The sequence below is a fragment of the Anopheles bellator genome, chromosome 2 (assembly GCF_943735745.2).
Source record: "Anopheles bellator chromosome 2, idAnoBellAS_SP24_06.2, whole genome shotgun sequence".
In the NCBI taxonomy this organism is placed as follows: Eukaryota; Metazoa; Arthropoda; class Insecta; order Diptera; family Culicidae; genus Anopheles; species Anopheles bellator.
This window is the reverse complement of record NC_071286.1, coordinates 62,200,772-62,220,846: the sequence shown is the minus strand read 5'-3', so window position 1 is coordinate 62,220,846 and position 20,075 is coordinate 62,200,772. Positions and strand designations below refer to the sequence as shown.

General features: G+C 48.1%; 2 protein-coding genes across 2 annotated transcripts; one reads left to right on the top strand and one right to left on the bottom strand.

Moving 5' to 3' along the window:
* The first annotated feature begins 580 nt into the window (after positions 1-580).
* LOC131211991 (uncharacterized protein KIAA0513) lies at positions 581-10,268 on the top strand. The gene is made up of 9 exons (XM_058205699.1): positions 581-1,662; positions 7,049-7,169; positions 7,310-7,420; positions 7,515-7,838; positions 7,904-8,157; positions 8,355-8,544; positions 8,616-8,964; positions 9,036-9,130; positions 9,193-10,268. Exons 1-9 carry the CDS (start codon positions 1,360-1,362, stop codon positions 9,261-9,263), a joined length of 1,818 nt encoding a protein of 605 aa, XP_058061682.1. The 5' UTR covers positions 581-1,359; the 3' UTR covers positions 9,264-10,268.
* Positions 10,269-10,975: 707 nt separating this feature from the next.
* LOC131211992 (sodium/potassium-transporting ATPase subunit beta-1-like) lies at positions 10,976-17,100 on the bottom strand. The gene is made up of 5 exons (XM_058205700.1): positions 16,489-17,100; positions 11,779-12,036; positions 11,532-11,710; positions 11,184-11,454; positions 10,976-11,108 (listed from the first exon to the last, which is right to left on the bottom strand). Exons 1-5 carry the CDS (start codon positions 16,640-16,642, stop codon positions 10,999-11,001), a joined length of 972 nt encoding a protein of 323 aa, XP_058061683.1. The 5' UTR covers positions 16,643-17,100; the 3' UTR covers positions 10,976-10,998.
* Between the last annotated feature and the right edge of the window lie 2,975 nt (positions 17,101-20,075).

The following is a 20,075-nucleotide window of genomic DNA, read 5'->3' as shown; positions in this document are numbered from 1 at the left end:
TCAACCGCACTTTCAAGTCAATTTGAAACACCCTGTGACTTTCGTAGCTAAACCAACACATTCACCAGTCGTGTGTATACAACACGAAGTTTGACGTTCTATCGAACTAGTCTCGTGATGGAAACAACCGTATTTTATAACCTTAGTAGCTAGTAGTAGCAACAGACTGCCCTTAGTAACATGCTGCTCCTTTAATATGCCTATCGGATGTTTCTTATAATATGTTGAATATTGTTGTTTGTAACCTAATTATGATATCCTTTTTTCATATTTAATTAGTGGGTAGGTTTTTAAGAACCGAACTCTTCCCGCCTCCCGAATACGGTACCCCATTACTACGGGGTTGCGTGTGTATAAGTGTTTGTTGGTATGTGTCCCCAACTCTACGTTTTCTCTGCAAATTTCGACGAACTTCGTTCCGGCTCGTGGTTGGGTCCGCCGCAGTGGATCAGTTGTTTCGTAGCTTTTCCGTAGGGTAGATGTCTGGTGGCCGAACTGCGGGAGTTTGTGCTAATTTCCTCACCGACCTTCGTTTACGCGTTCCCTCTCTCCATCTATCTCTCTCTGTCTCCCCCGATCGCAGTTTTTTTCTTCGGTTGCAATGTAAAAAAAGTCGGTCAACATTACACGCGCGCAGTGCCGTGGCGTATGCGTCGTGACGCGTGTTTTGGTGTTAAGTAATTACGCGTAACTATCGCTCGATGTGCAGCGTCGTCCCTGGGCCCGCCGATAGGTCGAAGCTGTTGCTTAGGTCCCATGTGGTCGATGTGAAAACACTACACTGTGTGCCTAGTACGCCTTTCAACTGGTGATACCCTGCATGTGGCCTCGCCCTCGAGTGTGCCAGCGAGCGATGTGTGACATAATGCGGTTCCGATCGGTTTCCTCGGGTTTCTGGCGTGCGGGCCTTCTCCCCCTGTCCCGCAGCGGTTCCTGTTTCCTTTGACACTGTGTGGCCTGCTGCTGTGAGCAAAAAACGACGTGTTGCGGATGCCATCGTTTGACAATAAAAAATCAAGCAAAATTCATCTGGCCTCTAATGGGAGCAACGAGACCACGAGGTGCCAAGGTGCGACTATCTGCTAGTGTGACAGCGCAAGTCCCTAGGACCTACACCCAAGGGGCTGGGTGTTCGATAGTTCCCTGCAATCATCGGCCATCGCGACTGTTGAAGTTGTCTAATTCCCGTGCCTAAACTAATGCGTGACTGTGAGGTTAGGTTACCAATGGCCTGCGAAGCCTGTGTTACTTGTGTTCGGTGATAGGAATCCGTCAAAGTTGAGTGTGTTTGTTTGAGTGTGTGTCCTTTTTCATTAACTGGAGTAAGTCAGTAGTCGCCGTAAGTTATAAAGTTTAACGATGGATGCGAGCACCGGGCTTTCGACGTTCCCGAAACCCCCTGGCCGACTGGGGTCACAACGCAACGGCAGCACGATGATGACGACTGTTCCGGGCAACGGAACAACTGGAAGCGAGAGCATCAACCCGGTGGCGAACGGTGCCAGCCGTGACCGGCGTACGGATAGCATCACCGACAGTCCACGGGATGCGGCCACTGCTCGGCTGCGAACGTTTATGGGCAGAACGCCGAGTGCCATCAAGTCAAAGTTTCTGTCCGTGCTCGGGAACAGCACGGAGATTATTAACGGTATTTCGAACAAGGTGAGTCAAGGACTCCAATAGTCTAGCGGTCTTCGGGCGCTTGTTGTGTGCCGAAGAACCGCCGTTCGGAACTAGAAATTTGGGTTTTTTCATTCACTAAATTAGAAACAAAATATAGTGTGACGAACATTAACTCAATACAGTGAGTGCTTGAAGATGGAGATGCAGCGTGGCGTTGATTGATTACGATGAAGGTCGCCAGTGATTTTTTGCCGACGGTACCTACGACATTTGCGAAACAATGGAGATGGTGTTACTAATTAGCGTAAGAGGACAGTGTACCAAGAGAGAGCACTTGCCCATCCAACACGTGTCTGCTCGGTTTATGAACAATGGAGGTGCAAAAGAAGGAGCGGACCTTCGCGAACCAGGCGACTAATTGAATCAGCTGTTCAACGTCGTTGAACGATGATTACTCAATCACCGGTGAAAGCGATTGGCGTCATTGATTTTTGCCTTAATTGCTAAACTATTTTTATTTCATGTTTATAGCTAGATTTAATGCATTAAACGTAATGGGTCTATTAATTTTTAAACAATTTCTGATGTCAACAAAATCGTTTTTTTGTCTCTGAAATTCTTTTGAATAATAACTGACAAAATAACAAACGTTTCCAAAATTGTAGCATAATATCATTATTATTATTTTTATTAAATATTTTTACGTTGAGTCCTAAAGTATTGAGATAGCGAACCATGATAATGCAACACTTTAATATTTAAACTGCGTTTAAGAGTTGCCTCCACTTAAGCAGGAACCACTCAGTGGAAAATTTTCCTGATACTCAAAAATTATGATACAATCTAACTAAAACTCTTTGAATTAATTTTCTTTTATTGGTTTTGGACTCTTCATTTCGTTCTATTTAAACCTCACTGCGACCTTCAAACACTTACTAGCGTTACGCCTCGAAAACCTTCACGAGTCTTCGTCTTTTTTGTACGACATTCATTACCCGTGCCGATAGTTAAGGGCACCAGCGGTAGTTTCGGTTCAGGGTTATGTCGTAAGGTGAAAAATCAACCTCCGCCGGGAGAAGGTCACTGGGGAGCGTTTCGTGTTCAAGTTTCGCTACCGTCTTTGAACAAACTTCGCGAAACACTTATCAGCACTTTATCGCCATCACACAGAAACGCTCCTTCGGTAACACTTGGCTTGAATTACTTTTCGAGAGAAATTGATTCACCTCACCCGAATGCGTTTTAATTTAATTTTAGTGTTGTCGTTAGTATTAGTTTCACTTTTAATTAACAAACCACAACATTCTTTCTCCTAAATGTGGTTTTTTGCCATTGCCATTGCAATTTTACAATCAGCCACAAAAAACAATAGAAGGGAAAAACAACTTTATTGCCATAATCATTCATGCCGATCAGTTCAGTGCGATTGAATGCAGAAAATCGAACCAAATGACAACTGTAACAGGTTTTCTGCATCGCTCAACCATGAATTATTTATCATCAAGTCAAACACAAGTTCCCCGTTACATGAGCGTACGAATAGTAATATTTTATGGTTGGTTGGTTCATAGGACACTTTTCCACCTCAAATCAATTCTGGCGGCAAATCAATTTGTAATGAAATCTAATCGGACCACGAAATGTGAAAAATCAACCTCAACGCGGAAAGATGAACCTTCCGCAACTCGTAGACGCAAACAAATGAGCTAGCCACACGGCTGACGCTACCGAACGTGGTTTTTCACGGACGGATTTGCCTATCGGCAGTGCCCGAGAAACCTGATGATTTGACTCACCTCACTCACCAAGGTGGAGCCAACAATCGATCTTGCAGCATTGGCCCTTCGTTCGTGGTTAAGACGAACCACAACCCCAGAAACGTATCCAAGGGGAGCAGATGTTGAAACATAGGTCGCCGGCGAAACTCGAAGCAAACTCGTTATTGATTGGCAGCCAGACTACGGAGAAAGAAATGTCGAGCGGCTTTGGTACCTCTGCGAACTGGTTCCGTTTCTTTAGGTCACGCAAGCCTTCTTGGAGCCGGAAAGCGTAAGCTCGATTGGACTTTAATCTTTCATTTCTTGCAATGCATTTTTCTACTGGCAATGATTGGATATGCTACGAATTGTTACATTGTATTTCCCTTCTTTTCCCTATACTACTTACTTATCCAAGTTAAGTAGCTAATTAATAGTACCACTTTGAAAGGTCTATCGCAGCTCCGTCAAATGCTCTACGGATACTGATTTTGCCAGATTTACTGCCGCTACCTTTCGCAACGTTTTTTCTTGTATCCTTTCACTGGTACAGCGAAAGCGATCAATTCTGAGTAAATCAAATTATTTCAGGGATGGCATAAATTTAATGCCACTCCGGGGAGGGTCTGTTACAGTACCGCTACTCGTCTGACAGGAGGCTATCGATCGTCGCCTAAATGAATATAGATGAGGGTTCGAGGTAATACATTAAACTGCCATCAGCTGATTTTGATTCATTTTTCGGACCCGCGGTAGATGAGTTGACATTCACGATGCGGGATACGATGGTAATAAATATTTTTCATACTAATTCTGTCAAGGATAAAAATAAATTCTGACATAATCCATCAACTATAATAGACGGAAATGCAAACCCATTTTCATATTCATTAAATTATTTTTTGAAGTAAGTTTTCTGGATTGAAGTATGCAGGCCTGCAGATCGGTGTGGGCCGGCAACTGTCACTCCAGTGTTATCACGTGCGGGATCCGATTTCGCTTAACCTCAATTCGCAGCTAATTGTGGAAACAAATTGTCACCGCGGCGTTTACAGCTTAGCGCACCGGTAACGAAAATGGCCCGCTTCCCCATTCCACCGAGTGCAATGGCCGGCGGCACGAGAGCCCGGCTGTGGAAGTACCATTGCGTCGAACGTGCCTGCGGACAGTGCTCCGACGTCCTATCGTCCTATCGCTTACACTGCACGGCGATCCGGCGATATTGTTGGCCGGCGTGGCGCGAACGTTGCATAAATTATGCGACGCTTAAACAAAACACCAATCATTCTGGGGGCACCGTGGCTGCGGTGCGGTGGAGCGATTCCCCGGTGTGCAGTTGTGTGCCGAAAGAGATCGATTCGACGAAGTGAGCAACCGCCTCGCACGCGCTCTGTCACCATGCTTGGAATTTAATGGAGGCGCATGGTCGGTTGTACGCAGCCACGGCCAAAACCGCCGAAAACACCGGTGATGAAGCGTGGACCGGCGGCGGGACGGGGGGCTCTACCGGTTCGGCTTTTCCTTCTCGTTTCTTTTTTGGCTTTTGTTATCGTGCTCCACCGTTCCGGCCGGCTATCGGCTTTTTGTGCTCGGATAAAGCACGGAATTTATGGTGCGGAAAAGCCGGCGAAGAAAACCAGAGTAGCGTGGCCGTGCCGTGGCTTAGCCTGGCTTTCCTCGAAGATATTGATCGGTGTTTATGGAAGTTTGTCTTGGGCTCTCGGGGCATGATAGTGGCACGGGCGAACGAAGCCACCGCCGTGGGGCGATAGTGAAGGCGAGCTTCTCAATTGGCTGTTTAAGTTGGAGATAAGTGGTTTTTCGGCCTCAAGGTGAGAAGATTTTCACTCGCCCGGATGTGACCTTAAAACTTTGCGACCATCCCGACCGATACGGAAAAAACCGGTGACCTGCAGGTTGCAGGTGCCCATAAAATAACCGAATCACTATCGTGATGAAATTAAGTAAAATGGATACTTATTCTTGCTTCTCACCTCCTCGGCCTTGATAGTGATGACGATGAGGATGGTGATGATGACTTTATGTACCGTTTTCCTCCATTCGTAAGCTCTTGCCAGTGGTCGATAAGCCAGGTTAACCGCTTCGTAGGCTGAATGAAAAATGTATGCTACATACGTCAACCATGTTTCCGTCCTTAAAAGATTACTAGCAAGCTTTGGCCTCAACTTGTAACTTCAATTAGTGAGGTGAATAATTTATCACTCGCACTCGGGTCAATACAGAAGCCAGTGAAAGCCACCTGTGCGCTTGGTGGTTTGAGTGGTCACTCTGATTTTTTCTTACTTCACTGGACAAACCCATGCTGGTGAGCATGGTGTTCACTCTTTGCATGGCGAACAATCGAATCGAATGCTCTAAAGAATTTTCCGAGAGCCACTTTCAATCCTCGGAATGAAATCCACAACCTATGTTATTCCAATGCCGTGCGAACGGATACTTCAAAGCATAGCCCCTGCTTGAGCGGAGCGTTTTGGATTGGTTTTATTTTTAAAGTTACTTCCCCTAAAACTAGGTCAACGACGTGAGGTTTGAAGTGACCCTTACGACCGATACGGCAGAAGGACACGAATCTGGCGCTCATTCGTACGTCCCAGCCAACATAAAAGGGACTACAGCGGCAAACTATAGGCACCGGGTAGGTCTCCAGGACATCAGGAGAAACGATACCATTCAGGCCACGTTGTACGGGGCGGTAAATGGTCTTCTCCATTCTGTGATTGATTTTCAATTGAAAGCATTCAAGGGTTCCCGGTGCCGTCCTTGAGCGAAATTGATTCTCTTCGGTGGGTAGCATGGGAATGAAAGATCGGTGATGATGATTATCGACAACAGGGGACCTCCAGCGGATGATGTAAACAAAATCAGCACCCACTTCAGGGTCTAAAGAAAGTCTTTTGCTCTCTAATTGAGTTATTCGTTTCCAAACCAGTCATTTTCAAACCAAAGCACTGAGATTAAGCATTGCATAAGGTTTTGCTTGTAGCAGTCGTTGAGTATGATTTATAATAAACCAAAAAAAGGGTTGAAATCAACCAACGATGACAATTAGTTTTGCATAACTCAAATTCAAAATTGTCTTCCTAAAAAAACTTAACAAAAACATACCGCGACGAATATAAGGTGGATAATCAATGAATCAACAAAATAAATCAAATATAGCGATTGTGTTTCCTTTTTCTAAAATTGTTAGTTCTTTTTAGTGGAATTTTGTAGTCTCCCAAACACTCAACGTTGCATCAGCAATAATCAACAAAAGTTACGTTAATAACAATAGTAACAATTAGAGTGTACATCAATGATCTATATTTTTTTAATAGGAGTGTATGGCGATTTAAGGAACCGCATTATTGTGAGTCACAAATTTAAAAAAATTAAACAATCTTCGCAAAGTTTTAATCTGTTAAAGTCTCTTGGTTGGTGTAATTGAAGAAAGCTTATCTTTGATTCCAAGTGCTTAAATAAATTTCATTACGCCTGCCCAAGATTTTGCATAATTACGGAAGCCAACCATCATATGTCACTTGGACCGATGCCTGTGCCGGGCGTTGCGGCCTGCATCACTTATGCATAATGCACCTCATAAATGCACTCGAGCTTGGAGTTCGCATTCCAGAGAGTAAATTCTTTTTGATCTTTTTCTCCCCCAGATCGATGCTGCTCTCAGCCTGTCGTCGTCTTCCGACACCGAAACGACCGCCAACCGCAACCAGATAAAGGTGGACGATATGCTGCGCCGGAAGTACGAGTCGTCCAACACGAAGCATCCCGGTCGGTATGCCGTCCCCGATGGCAGTAGTTCCGTAGTGTCGTGTGGTATCTGTTCGTCGTTTTTCCGTTTTCTTTACTCGGTTCATTAAAATTTACATAACTAACCGAATGCCAACCTTGCCCCCGGGGGCTCGTTGCAGACGATGGCCGCGGCGAACAGCAGATCGATTACGAGCTGCGTCGGGCGAAGGAACGACGGGCCCACGAGGAGGTGCTATCTGGTCGCTACCGGAATCCTGCCTTTTCGCACCGTACGTATCGGGATGAACTGGAATCCTGCAGCCCGCAGTCAGTGGTGGTAGTTGATTGAATTTAATGCGAGCAAAATATGCTTCTCGACCGTAGTGCTGCCGCAGCAGAGTACACCTCCACAGCCGGTGCCAAAGCAAACGGCGGTGGCGGTAGCGGCGGCGGGGACCACCAACAACGCGGAACGTGCAGAGCGAGCTCCTTCGCACAGTATCAGTGCCGACTTCAGCCACAGCAACTACAGCAACAACTCGTACTCGCTCGAGTCCCGTTCGCCTCAACCGTCCGGTGGCGGCGGTGGACCTCGACTAGCCGAAGAGCTGGCAGGCGAGGCAAGACCGGCAGCCAGCGTCCACACACCGGAAGCACACCCGGCGCGGGACTTCGCCTGTCTGGGTGGCCGGGTGGATCCTCCGTTGGGTGCGTACACGCATTCCGGTGCGCTTTTCGCTCTCGCTCTAGCTCTTGCGTTTTCGCTCTCGCAGGCATTCCGAGCAGCGCTTCAACAAGTGACAACGAGTCGTGCGCTTTCAGCGGCACCCTGGAGTCGTCCGAGCTGAAGATGTGGATCCGGTCCGAGTCGGAGAACTCGGTGCCATCGTGGGCATCGTCCATCAGCCTCGACAGCCAGTCGGAAGAGGCCGTGCTGGACTTTATGAAGCGCTTCGTGCGAATTCTCTTCCACGACAGCGGAAGCGTTACGCTGCAGCTGAAGTCGGACTTTGGGCAGTACGCACGGGTAAGTGGACGGCATTCCACGCAGCATTCCCGTGCGTCGAAGGCATGGCAAATCGATTTGTCTTCGAGAGGAAAAAAATCCTCCCTTGCGGGGTGAAGAAAATGATAAAACAATTCAATCGATAGTCACGGAATTCTGGTAGCCTCTCAGAATATCTCTCAGAATCCGCACAATAATGTGTCCCACTTCCTTCGCAGACGGAAACCGGTCGGCTGTGGTTTTCCCGTCTGGTGAACGCGCAACGAGCCAAAACGAAGCGCGTCGACGAGTCGACGTTCTACTCGCTGATCCAGTACTTTGCCATCGTGCTGTTCGAGTGTGCGGAAAGCGAGGACTACTCTCCGGCCAAAACTCTTATGAACATGTGCTTTACCTTCTACCATGACAGTGAGTTCTCCGTTCTCAATCCGCTGTACAGGTGTGTGTTAATGGGTGTCCCTATCTCCCCTTAACCGCAGTCGATGTCCCGGGCTGTGACCCGTATCGGGAGTATCTGTACACCTATCTGCGCGATCAGCCGATCTGGCAAACGCTTCGGTTCTGGAATGCGGCCTTCTTCGATGCACTCCAAACGGAGCGCAAGCACCGACCGGTGCCACCGACGAAGCATGTCCCGGCGAAACCGAAGGCTCCCGTTGTGATCGATCCGTCCACCGGTGCTGCTGAGGAGGGGCCGCTGGGTATCCTGACCCTGACCGTGCCAGAAATGGAACGTTCCTCGTCGACCAGTGCCTGCGATCGGACCGATCCGGCCGAGCTGCAGGAGGACAAACACTACCACCAGAACCTGAGCTTCGGCCAGCTGGGGTACGGAACCGCTGGATTCCCATTGCACAAACCCCCGGAGTTCATCTGGCGTATTTTTCCTCTTTTCACAGAAGTTTCACCTGCAACATGCACGCATTCGGCTTGTCACGTGACCTGTGCAACGAATTTCTCATCAAACAGGCGGTTATCGCCAATCTTTCGACAGGTACCGTAACTGCATTTTTCTCACATGGCGGTCAAAGGATTTTACCTGCCGTTTTTCCACAGAGCAACAGAAACTTCTCCAGGAGAACGTCGACCGTATGTATCGAGAGACGGATCCGTGGCGGGAGAACTAGGGTCCAGTCCGTCGGGCAGCTAGCGGCATGCACAAGCAGTGATAATGGTAGCCACAACGCACCGTAGCGCGACGCAACGAAACCAGATAGTATTTTGTGATAACGATTTTGTGATGTCCACTAGATCTGAAGAGGTAGAGAACTAAGAAATTGGGGCAAAGTTAGAGTTCTGTGGGACGGAAAAAAGGCGGGCAAGAAGCACCCATTGCCGACGAGCATCACTTTACATGATACGATCATTCCTCGCAGTTGCACTTTTCTTTCTAAATTCGATTCGCACAGTGAGGACCGATGGTCCACGAGTTATATAGGACAGCTACGAAAGCAATAGAGGACAAATATTCAACTCCAAACGATAGGATCTTGAAACTAAAACGCAGCGGTCAAATCCATCCTACAAGCAATCGTGTTATACTAGGGGCCGTAAAAGTAATAAAGAGTGTGATTAATTCGATGCGACAATAAACCGAAGGGCAGTGAGAGTGAAGCCGAACGACCATCGAACGGGGCGGCCATGCTGCAATCAATGTTGTTCATGCCGGCGCTGCCCAGGGATCGAGAGATCGTTAAACTAATCGATATGAGCAATGCTTTAAATAGTCTTAACCAAGGGTGAGGAAGTGTACTTTCGCTGCGAAGCGACCGACTAGTTATGACCACAAGCTTGTGAAGAGGATGTTGCATTACGGTGAAGGAGGATCAACACTAAGACCGATTGATTGTCTTGGATAAGCGGTGGCCGATGAATCGTTGGTAAAGTTTAACGCATCGTGATACAAAAGGAAAAAAGAAATAACAAAAACCGTTATCTAGTTCATAAAATATATTGAAAGTGAAGCAGATAGCTATCGCAGAAAATTCCGGACCCGGACCCGGAGTTTCAAAAAGTAGAAAGAACGACGCTTCGACGTTCGCAAGATACACATTTTCTACGTTCTCCGTACGTTAGATTTCGCCTGTCAGAATCTCAAAGAAAAGTAACAAACAAAGAAACTAATAAAACTCAACCACCACGTGACTTTTTTGTGCTACTCAATCGAATGTTGAAACCAAACCCCAAATGGGCTGCGAGCTTCGAGTAAACAGTGAAACTGTCAATTTTATTGTACCTTTAAACTTACCTAAGTCCTCCTAATCTACACACTACTAACAGCTGTAACAATTTCAAATTTTCCTAACCTTTCCGTCGATTCCTTTAATAACTACTTTATCACTCCGTAGAACTCCAATCGTTGATCTCTTGGAATGCGCTTGCTACGTTAAAATCGTAAAACAACTGCTCCGAAGCACGTGAACGCAAAACGGTTATTTTTCGAAACGTCCCTACGCGCTTGAAATATTTCATGCAGATGAAAATAAATTTTCGAAAGCATTTCGAATTTCGAAAATTCAAAGGCAGGTTCGAAAGACAGTTAGATTCTGACCAAGAGTTAAATTTCAAAAATTCAAACGTACGGTTGTGATTAGCTTATCGTCGTTGTCGAACGCGCCGCTTTGTAAAAGCGTATCGCAAACGCGGCCAAAACCGGAAAACTCAACGTAAATACTTTATTTTACATTATTTTCCTAAGCACCTCGTAAATCTCCTTCGCGTTTTAAGTAACATCGTCGTTCGGCAGGTCATGAAACTATCGGCTTGACTATCCTCGAAGCGCTGGTTCCCGTTGCGCTGCCTGCTGCACCGGCGGAGCCCGATCACGTTTGCTCGCCACACAAAACGGCTGGACAGCAGCATCTAATCGATGCGCATGGTCACTACGAATGATCCTAGACGGTTGCGAGTTCCACCGTTGTAGATAATGTTCTTTGCCCAGGCGCGACACTCGATGTTGATTATCGATTTGGCTGCAAACGAAACGTACGATGAGAGAGAGGTGTCCGCATAATTTTAAATTTAAAATTATCTCTCGCAGTACTTACGTTGCGGTCTGGCAAGTTGAACTGCCACGAGCGGACTAAGGTATCCTTCGAGGTTCAGGTACGGGTAGTAGTAGGCAGGTAGTCCTCGGCTCGGGAAGTACTCGATCGGACCGAGAAGCTTTTCTTCGCTCTTGGTGTCCTCCGAACACGATATCCAGATCTGCTTGCGTTCGACCTCCTTCAGCGATTTAATGTACTCCACGAGATCGTCGGGCATATCCGCTGGGAGATCCTCGACGTTGTCGTAGTAGTCTGGCTCCCAGTTGTAAATCTGCGCCGTGGATTGGAACGGTTATTGGAAAGGCCAAAGCGGAATACTATTGAATGTGTTTCAAAACCCCCCGATACCTTGTTTAGCTTGACGAAGAAGCACGGAGCGGAACGATTGTACCCGAATCCGGCCTCCGCCGTGCAAGGTCCTAGCTTGCTCACGTCAAACGCGCACACTCCTTTCCGGGGCGGGTTGGTGACAAAGTCACAGATGACCTGGTTGGTGCCGGGCGGCAGCTTCGTCCGATCGGTGTACGCTACAAGAGGTGCGGGATGGTTAACAGTCCAGACCAATCCGCTCAAGATATTGGCCGTGTGTGCTTACGTTCTAGGAATTCGTTGATCAGATCGACCCAGACGGAAACATCGGTTTTGTTTGCCGCCACGTACTGAATCTCCGACGTGCCCTCCATGCCACCAGCACGAGGCCGGAAGGTGACTCCGGGATTGGTGCCGATGCGAGACTCGTCCAGTTGCCACCGCGGGTACTGGTGGTTCAGTGTGACGAGCAGACCCTGCATACAGATGGCATACAGCGCCGCCAGGACGATGTAGAAAATGGTATAAAACAGCAACAGTTGACCTGCCAACAGTAAGAAATGGGGAAAAAAATTAGCTATCGGACAGCAAACATTCAGCGACTCCCGAGTTATCTATTTTCATAGCCCTGATTGCGGTGCCTTGCGGATTGTTCCGATAAGTGCTAGGTGAGTGACGGTGAGTGGCCGGTATTTGCAACGAAAATTACATAGCGATGGTAACTGTTAGCGGTGGCAGTAAATGTGTATTAAAATAGCCCAGAATTATTCGCACATTCACGGTGTGTGCAGTTGCATTAACAATTAGCCTCGTTATCTGATGGACTATAATTTAAGCACTTCGTCATGCGCCGTCCTGGGCCTTCGGTTTGGTGTAAATATCTATCTACCAGCGGGGTGTTTGCGATGCAATCACGACGACGATGCTCACATCTTATCAGGTCACCAAGGTGTGCCCCGATTACCGTTGCAGTGTGCCCTGGGCGAGTGATAAAACTAAATCTCTACGCACTTAGTTGGAATTATATCAACTTAGTTGGTTTAAAATTATATCAACCACTGTATCGGCCGGCATGCCATGTGTCAACGGGCCGGAGAAAGCCATGTGACCCCGAATATTTTTTGATAGAGAGATAATCCCACGGATCGCTTCCCATCGATCTGTCGCAGGCTTTGGCAGCCGAGTGACGATGGCCAAACACTTGGCCGATTAGCCAGTTAGACATTAGACAGTGGGTTGGGCCACCGACCTGCCGGTCGGTTGTATATTTAGAAACCGAAAACCTGTCCCATCCGGTTCGGTGCAGTCCCCACAACACAGTATCAAACCGCTGACTACGGTCCTGGCGAGTCGGCGACGTTCAAATCCGGATGATTAAATTTAGTTCCGTTGCCGGTGTGCGCGGGAAAAAAGCTGCTTTCCCTGCTTGAACGGTCACTTGCGCTCGGGACTATTTACATTACTCGGCTTGAATCGGAGCAGAAACGGTATTAAAATTAATTGTAAAAGGCAGTTGGTTCCGACACGCTCTGTTGTTTGTGGTTTGCTCACTGCGAGATGTTATGACTCGGTTCGCTTAGTCCTCTCCTACGGTCCGCTGTTGCAACGACATTCCTGCGGCGGGCGCTTCGATGAGGACAGAGGTCAGTGCTGCAATTAAGGGCAGGCAGTTTAACACCTACGCCACCGATCGAGGTGCCGAGGTGCCGAGATGTGCATTTCAGTTTATATGCAGATGAAGTCGAGAGTGTGCGCCGGCAACGGGTCCAATATTGTCCGATCGATCAAGTGGCGTACTGCGCACATATATTGAGCGTAATTATAGCACCTCCGGATATCGTAGATAACTCTGGTGGGCGGTAGTGTTCGCTCAAATTGCTTCCCTAATGGCCGTGCTGGCTTCCCTTTTGAATCTGATGCTCAACCCAGCGACTGAACTATCGACCGATGTTTGAATCAGACCAAACCAGGGAGAGATAGCGAAGTGTGTGAATTGAGTTAGCAAACCAAACAAAGTTGACAAACCATTTGACGGGTCGATGGACGTTCAAATTGTTCATAAAAATATTTGACGCTCGGATGGAGCATTTTTATGGACTCGCTTTATGGAGGTTGCTAACTGGGTGTTGCTGCACTTCGCGTCTCCTCCTTTCTCTGCCAATAATTTACGGGGAAACGTGGCCGGGCTCGATAAACAGCGCTCCAGCCAGGAAAGCAAATAGAGCGCTGAAATCCCCGGCCGGTGGGCTTCTTCGTGCAGGACGCCAACAGCTCGTGGCAGTCGAAACTCGCCTCGGCAGAATTCAATCAAAAGAGAACATGATCTAGAGCATCTAGAGAACATGAACGTAAACGAGCTAGTTTTGCTCAGAAAATGCCTCAATTTTTATCTCTTCTGCATACGACAACACCAAAAGACCGCGTTCCTACTCATCCAGTTCAAGGATCTTTATCCTGTGAGATAAATTCGGAGAATGAACATCTTCCCTGCTCCTCTTCTGGATCCATTATCAGCATTCCAGCAGTCTGGTCAGACACTTGCAAGTGGTAGACATATTTTTTATCATTTGGCAAACAGTAGACTCTGTTGGCCGGCGACAACCCTGCTGTGTCCGCTAATTAGGCAACAGTAGCAACCGGGCACAAAGTGTCCGAGTGGCCTAGCGCGGTCCGAAATTAAGTGGCATCAAGATAGGTATCATCATGCAACGGTTCTGCCAGAGAGCGGATACCCATCATCTTCCTGTTGGAACTGCCATCGGGTGATTCATCGAGCGATGGCAGGCGTCGAAGCGATAAGCGGCGTCGTTTCGCGAGTGGTAAGGAAGTGAAAATTAAGACGCAACCAGACCGAACCGACCGAGATGAAGAGAATCGAGAAATCGCCAGGTCAAGGATTCATGATCGCCACACGTCGGATTGACCTTCGTGTGGTCCACAGTCTCCTATGGAAAGGAATTCGTTGTTCAAAAACATTAAAGCCTCGTCCGTGGTTCATCCGATTCATAGGGCCATAAGGCGATCCATTCATAGTCCATAAGGCGTATGGCGTCAATTCGAACCCTAACAAGTGCATCCACTTCAAGTGATGGTTCCCACCAATCGCAGATGCAGAAATGATTAAACTAACGGACTAATTAGTGGATTTATCGATAATAAACCCAGCTGACATACACTAATTCCCGTCACTGTAGGAAACCGGTTGCACCCTACTTCGCGGAATCGTACATTGACCCATTTCTGCTGTTTACTGACCTTCGGTTTGGGTGTTCCCTCGCCGGCCACCGATATCAACAGTTGGCCCTCGAAGTTCTTGGCGGCCGAGGACTGAACCACCCACCAACGCACCCAGACCAGACCAGCGGCTAATGGCAGCGGGTGCTTGAATCAAGCCACCTGTTGGACGCCGTAAATTATAGCGTCCCGGTCGGCCGACGGCCCGTTGGAGAACTTTTTATTTTTAAAACTTCAACCCGTGATTCGACTGCAGTTCGGCCAGTTTTGGAAGACGGCTTTGGGGGTGTCGGTGAAGACGCAATTTGTTCGGAGACTCCAGAGTTCCTTTCTCAATACTGCAGCATCTCCCGGCAATTGTGGCACGCGTGCCAAGTGCTTGAGCGCACACGATCACTGAGAGCGATACCCGAAGCAGCATGGCCGAGGACTGATAAAATGGGCATATGAGACATTTAATGGAGTGTCCAATGTTTTGTGTCCTCTGCTTTACATACGGCTTTGGCAAAGCAAACAGCATGCAAATTCGAGAGCACGACAAGCGCTAAAAACTGAGCTAAAAATTCTGAAAACTCCCATATGGATACAGAAAAAAGGGGACCGCGATAACGGAGCGTATGGCGAATTCACAACACCCCTATCGTCCTGGCCGGATTTATCCGGTTCGAGCTTCTCCGAAGCGGTGCGTAAATTAGAGCCATTCATTACGGCCGATGCCTTAGTCTTTCGATAACATTTTGTGCTCCTTCCTACCACCTGGGCAGATTTTAGAAAAATAACAATTCGGAAGGATCGGACAAAAACCAGTCCTCTTTAAAGGGCCGGTTTGGACCACCTTCGGTCCAGTTGAAATTACTAGAAGATCGATAATCAACCTGTTGTGATGGTGGCGTTCAATTAACGGTTCACCACTAATTTTGACAATGATTTATTGCGAAACGATGACCACATTTGGAGCCCCAATATGTCGTGGTCTTGGACCGGTGAGTAATCGATGAAAAAGTTGGGAATTTTTATGTGTAGTATTAACAGCATTACAATTTGGCAAACATTGTACTTTCCCTGCTAGCCGATCCGGGCGAGGATCGAACCTTGGGCAACAAATAACAGCTCGTGATGATGGTTCCTCAGTTCCAGCCGCTCGTACTGAAAGAACCCAGCAGTGCAAAGTTTCCGGTTTTCTGTCGTGCAATTAGCTAGCCACATGCCATGCACGCCATCTGATCGGCGATGATAGTGATCGCGAGTAATTTTTCATTCTTTCTACTACTTAGTGATTAGCTACACGCAAACGAACATCCGGGCTTTCGGATTGCAGTCTACGTGGAGCCTGCCAGAGACACTTTCTCCGTGACATGGATACATTTTATCAGCAAGGATGACCCCCTAAATGACTGCAGGCTTCGGATGACATTTCTTCGAACGGGCGCTCCCTACACAACAGCTGTGGGGCTCAGAATCCGAAAACTTCATACCAGTGTGTTTGTGAGACGTCAGACCTTGGAACATTTCTTTCCCTTCTTATCGGCACCGGGCACGGTGATGACGGGTGGCACAGGCACTCTATGCTCCTAAAATCCTGCCCCAGGCCCCTGATAACGCGTTATCGGCGAGATGATGGCGACTATACTATGAGCACCGCTACTTGCTACTAACAAGCCCAGAGGTAACTGGAGCACTCGAGTTTGTAGCGGCGAAGCGATTCTTCAGAAAAGGAATTCGAATTCGGGACCGCCAAAAGGATTCGAACCACCGCACTTACCCCAACTTTTGGCCGTCCGGCCCATCACGCGCCCACTTTTGGTGTCGTAGAGAAACTGGCCGAGCGATTGCTTTTCCGGCATCGTCGGAAACTCGTACGTCTTTATGATCCGCGGCTGGCTGGATCGCTTCCGTTCCGACATGTTGGTGGACATGATGGGGCTTTTTCACAGACTTCGCTACACTCCACTTGGCTCCAGCGGATCTGCGGCAACAAACGTACGCGTCCGACCACTTCTGCCTGATGGCGTTTCACTCGCGCGGGTTAAAGTTGAACTTTAAATTAAATAAATACTTCTATACTTCTGTTCGCGCGATTCATCAACAATCGTACACAGTCGGCCACTCCACTGCCAGTGATCCGTTATTTCGCTCGGCGATCGGTTTCGATCAAAGTCGAGCGCACACGTTGGTCTACTAGCTAGTTGGAAACTTATTTCTTGGGGAGCAGGGAAATTACTCGCCGCACTAAAGCACGCACTAACACAGCACCGGACAGAGGGCACTAGGGGATCTTCCAGGCCGTACGGAAAGCCGCCTCGCTGCGTACGCACACGTGGGCAAGCGAGAAGCAACTGACATCGGGCGAAGCTTGGCGCTCCGTCGATGGCTCGCGCGGTGGCCGAGTGATCGGATTGCGCGAGCGAAACGGCGGAATGATAGTAGTCACACGAGGCCGCGTACGGGTTGCTCCGAACGAATGGCTGCTGGTGACGCAGACGCTCCTCTGCGCCCCTCCCTTCACGCGCGAGCTTCACAGCTGTGTCTTTGGCGTGGTGGCCGACCACAAACGCAATCGAAACCGGCGCCCGCGCAGCGAGCCACGCACAATAGGAGGCCCTTGGAGGGGGGCCTGTTCGAGGTGTCAATATTTGTGGCCGTTTAACCGTGTGCTGAAGATGTACAGTGCGGCACCGAAAAAGGCGCCCTGCCTGAGGCCGATATTTACATGCGCTCAGCAAATCGGGGTTGGATTTGTCACATTTCATTGTACAGAGCTACCTCTGAGGAATTTTGTACAGAACGCTCAGATAATGGTGACGCCATGGACCGTACCGGCCTGAAAGGGTTAGTACTGATAGTGCGGACAAATGAAAGATAACGACGCCCGGAGGAGCCCGACGCTGAGACCAGCCCGTGATTTTCATTGCGATTTTCCAAGTTGTGTAAACTTCTTCTGGTCCGAACTTTGTGCTAGAATTGTTTTTGGCAAACACGCATCTCTCAAATTCTGTGTATCCGAGGGCAGCTAATCCGGATTGTAGCGTTTCGGTTTCGTTGTCCGGAGACCATAAATGGGAGCCCATTCACCGCGGTGTCTGCCCCGTTGTGCCCTTTCGGGCGTCGAATCCGTTGGCCTTTATCGAACGCTGCACGCATCGCTACCAAAAAAATAAAAACAGGTCTACGTAGAAGGGCCCAGCTGGAAACGTGCGCGTCCTTCATGCGCACCGCTCCGGAGGCCAGGGCCAAACTATTTCTCGGAACGAGACGAAATTATAACTCGCCCCGAAAGACGAACAAAAAACCGAAAACCAAAAATCATCAAAACAATTTAACAAACCAGTTTTGGAGTGGAACTTTTGCGGTTGGCTTTTGTTTTGATGCCTGGGGAAGCCCAACATTGCCCGCAACATACCGTAGCCCACCTTTCGGTGGGTACATCAACACGATCGTACAAATCAACAACAACACTCACGCAACACAGATACTCCCAGATCTTTCATTTCATAACCAGGTAACCGGAACGAGAGCCGGTAAGGCTTACCGACAGCCCACCGGTCACCGGTCGTACCCCTGTTGGCGGGAACTAGTTCCATTCCGGTTTCAGCTGGTTGCATCCAAAGGATACCGGTGGCAACTCCCGCTGCAGTCGCTCACTTGACATCGGACAGTCAGGGTCCGGGATTACACAAAGTGCGTGAGGATTGTTCGATATGCAAAACCAGGCCGGGAGGATCGCAGAACACGGCCGCTCGGTAGCCGGCAGCCAAGGACCTCGGTGCTAGTCCCGAATGCCGGTAGAAACTGGTTGCTTCTGGCACAGTAAGCGATCGATAAACAGCCGGGCCAGTGCAACTGCAGATAAGAATGAAGAAAGATGTATTTCATGCCTCCGAAGAGTCGGTAATGGTGGTATCATTTTGAGCCAAGATGTGTCTCATGTGTAGATCTGGCCAGTTGTAACGTAAAAAATGCTCACCTCACTCGGAATATACATTGTGACAGTATTGTGTGCCCTTCACTGACGGTAAAGCAAGTAAATGGAAACATCCGGTGAAATATGATTTTATTTTTGATCCTACGTGAAGCGTGAGCACCGTCCGCGGATTCCAAATCAAACCAACTTCACTGTTGCCAAATTAATTTCCACTACACCTTTGAGCCGAAGCCGTTTCTGCTGCCGCTCCGCGGATTGCTTTATTTTTATAACGGCCGTCGTCGTTCCAGTGATCTTGCTGCAGATGTTCAAGGAGAGAATAGGCGTGGGAGACATAGGTGGACAGAACCTGTTTTTGTGGGTTTTTATCCATAAATTATAAGCCATTGTATAATCGATTGTGCAGCACCGTGGCCCGTGGTTATACACAAACCACGTACATTAGCCGCCGGGTCGGATCGGATATTCTGGGCCATACTTGAAATCGAAAAACTAGGTCACAGAACCCATGAAACGATCGGTAGCTAAAGATCGGCTTTACTGCTTATCGTCCTTATTTAATCCTTTAAATTATCCGGTATCTAATATGGTCCTTATTTAATTTTGAACGACTGTAGCATCCCATTTCACATTGTATCGTTCAATCGATACATTGTATCTTCTCGGTTCTAGAGTTGGACCGATTGGACGACCCCGGTGATCCTTCCCGTTTCACGAGACTATTTTCAATCCGTTGGTGCCACGCTTCTTCGTGACGCCGATCGGATGAGAGTTTAATTAACACCGCTCGTCGATCATCATCGGTGTGGCCGTTGTAAGTCTTCACATCGCCAGTACATGTGAAGTGACCCACCTTGATCGAGACAGCGAAGGCGCGCACAAGAACAGGCAGGCATGAATGGGAAATAACCGGATTGCTCTAGACTCGCATTACCGATTCAACGGATCATGAGTTGTGTGAGCCACGAGAATGAATGTCAAAGGAGTCGTTTTCTCCCTTCCGAGAGCCCTTAATGGGCGCTATGAAGTCATGTAACAGTAATGGCTTACATGTTGTACGCTGCACCAAATCAAGGGACAGTCAAGGTTAGTTTAAGCTACGAAAGTAAAGAATCCGTACAGGTTACGTAACAGTGCTTCATGACGAATGCGTAGCACTAAAAGTGAAACAGCAATAGACAATCCTAGATATGGCGAGTAATGAATAATGAAGGTAAAAAGGATTTATAACTGGATTCGAATTAGGCGTCAACATTATTCTTACTTCATGGCGAGAAGCTTTACCTAACGATTTAGGTCTGAACAGTAAACAGAATCATTTAATTCAGCTCCTCAGACCGCGAAGGCGCTTCTCTATTAAAAGATCTGCAACGTCCGTTAAAAGATCCGTCTGATTTTAAATTTTTAAAACGTATAGCACGATGTCG

Coding starts and splice junctions, on each gene's coding strand:
- LOC131211992 (XM_058205700.1), bottom strand. CDS start 16,642: ATGTCCACCAACATGTCGGAACGGAAGCGATCCAGCCAGCCGCGGATC. Junction 11,711..11,778: donor GATCAACGAATTCCTAGAAC/GTAAGCACACAC, acceptor CACCTCTTGTAG/CGTACACCGATCGGACGAAG. Junction 11,109..11,183: donor TCAACTTGCCAGACCGCAAC/GTAAGTACTGCG, acceptor TTTCGTTTGCAG/CCAAATCGATAATCAACATC.
- LOC131211991 (XM_058205699.1), top strand. CDS start 1,360: ATGGATGCGAGCACCGGGCTTTCGACGTTCCCGAAACCCCCTGGCCGA. Junction 1,663..7,048: donor TTAACGGTATTTCGAACAAG/GTGAGTCAAGGA, acceptor TTTCTCCCCCAG/ATCGATGCTGCTCTCAGCCT. Junction 8,158..8,354: donor ACTTTGGGCAGTACGCACGG/GTAAGTGGACGG, acceptor CTTCCTTCGCAG/ACGGAAACCGGTCGGCTGTG.